At 39.5% G+C, this 1,873-nt stretch overlaps 1 protein-coding gene across 1 annotated transcript in view; it reads left to right on the top strand.

The window, feature by feature from the left end:
- The window catches only part of ADGRG7 (adhesion G protein-coupled receptor G7), an 82,734-nt gene that overhangs the window by 60,260 nt on the left and 20,601 nt on the right, over nt 1-1,873 (top strand). The window contains exon 12 of the mRNA XM_006774599.2: nt 1,415-1,740. Coding sequence (XP_006774662.1) covers nt 1,415-1,740 — 326 coding nt within the window. The remainder of the gene's footprint in view (nt 1-1,414; nt 1,741-1,873) is intronic.

Genomic DNA, 1,873 nt, shown 5'->3' with positions numbered 1-1,873 from the left:
CTCATTTTTTTGGTTGATTTTTCTTTGTTAAATGGCATTTAAATATATAAAATAGATATTAAAAATATAAGTCTTTGTTTTACTATGGTTGCAAATATCAAAAAATTTCTATATGTGACATGGCACCAGAGTTAAGTTAGGATTTTTAAAAATGCTGACACGCTGAGTTCAAAAGGTTCGCCATCACTGATCTAGAATGTGCAATAATTTCCTATTTTGAAAATCTGAAAAATCCTTTTAGAACCTTTCTATAGATAGCCTTTGTATGTCCTTGCAAATCTAGAGAAGTTATGGTCTACTGCAGTATAAAAAGGCCGCCCTAAAACTTACTCTCTTGAAAGAACAATTTATTATCTCTAATGATTCTGTGACTTGACGAGGCTCAGCTGGACGTTCTACCAAAGGTCTCAGTGTCTCCCATGAGACTTCAGTCACCTGGTGGCTGGGGTTGGATCATCAGGAGGCTCAGCTGGGATGCAGCAGCAGCCTGGCCTCTCTCTTCACATAGTCTCAGAGCATTTCCATGAGGTTCCTTTGCAGGGTAGCTGGAATTTTACATCGTGGCTCAGAACGCACAGGAGCACAAAAGGAAAGCTTGTTTTGACTTTGGTGTGTCCTAGGCACTTTTGCCTTTCTGAGATTGCCCTCCATAAAAAAGGATAAAAATTATGTTTTATGACAGCACTGGTATAAAGATGAATGTATTAATATTATATGCTACATTTTTCTAACATGAAAGTTCATTTTTGTTTGTTTGTTTTGGATTGAAAGGGGTTGAAACATTGCTGTGGGCCACAAATGTACTGGGGGCCCTAAACACTCCTGAATCTAACGGACAAGTTGGCCCTGGCTCCCAGGCCTTCTGCTGCACTCTGTTAATTAAAACAAGTCACAGGCCAGTGCTGGAGGTGAACATGCCAGTCATACATAATGGGAAGTAGAATTCATTTGGGCCATCTCTGGAGAATGGCTATCACCTTTGATTAGAACACAGTTTCAAGAAAGGATATACAGTGGGCCTTGATTTACGAGTTTAATTCCTTCCGAGACCGAGCTCGTTAAAGAGCTCATTAAGGAGCTCGTTAACTCAAATTACTCTGTCAACTCAAAGCAAAAAAATGGGCCAAGAGACAGCTGGTATCTCAAAAAACTCCTTAGTCGGGACACTTGTAAGTCAAGGCCCCACTGTATTAGCCTGTTTTTTATAACTCACTTCCTTGTGGAAATGAGATAAGACGGGAGTATGGTTTTCTGATGTAGTAGGGAAGGTAGGTTTACCAGCTGGCCCACTAGGCTATGCGCTGGATTTACATTGGATAATAGCATTCTGCTGTTCACCCATGATTTCACTTGAATTTATGTTTTGCACTTATTTTGTTTATTTATTTAATTACATTTACCAATTTATTTTCAGGAAAGTCAGAAAAACCTCAGTAACCTGGGTGTTGGTCAGTCTGTGCACATCAATGTTGATTTTCAACCTCCTCTTTGTGTTTGGAATTGAAAATACCAATAAGAAACAAGAGACCAAAGCTCCTAAAGAAAATACAATTCTCAAAGGAGACACTATTGATTTTTCGAATCCCAAGTGCACGGTGGTTGCTGCCTTGCTGCACTATTTCCTGTTAGTGATGTTTACCTGGACTGGAGTCAGTGCAGTGCAGCTCTACTTCCTTCTGATTAGGACCATGAAGCCTCTTCCTCAACGGTTCACTCTTTACATTTCTTTAATTGGATGGGGTAAGTGTTTGCTTTTCTACCTACTCAGGAATTTAGTTTTGTTGAAATTTTTTTTAATATATTTTTTATTGATTAAGATATTACATATGTGTCCTTGTCCCCCCGTTTCCCTCTACCCCCCCCCCCCGCTCTT

Source organism: Myotis davidii, unplaced genomic scaffold (assembly GCF_000327345.1).
Source record: "Myotis davidii unplaced genomic scaffold, ASM32734v1 scaffold1628, whole genome shotgun sequence".
Classification (NCBI taxonomy): Eukaryota; Metazoa; Chordata; class Mammalia; order Chiroptera; family Vespertilionidae; genus Myotis; species Myotis davidii.
Note: the sequence above shows the minus strand (reverse complement) of the source record. Positions and strands in the feature narration are given on the sequence as shown.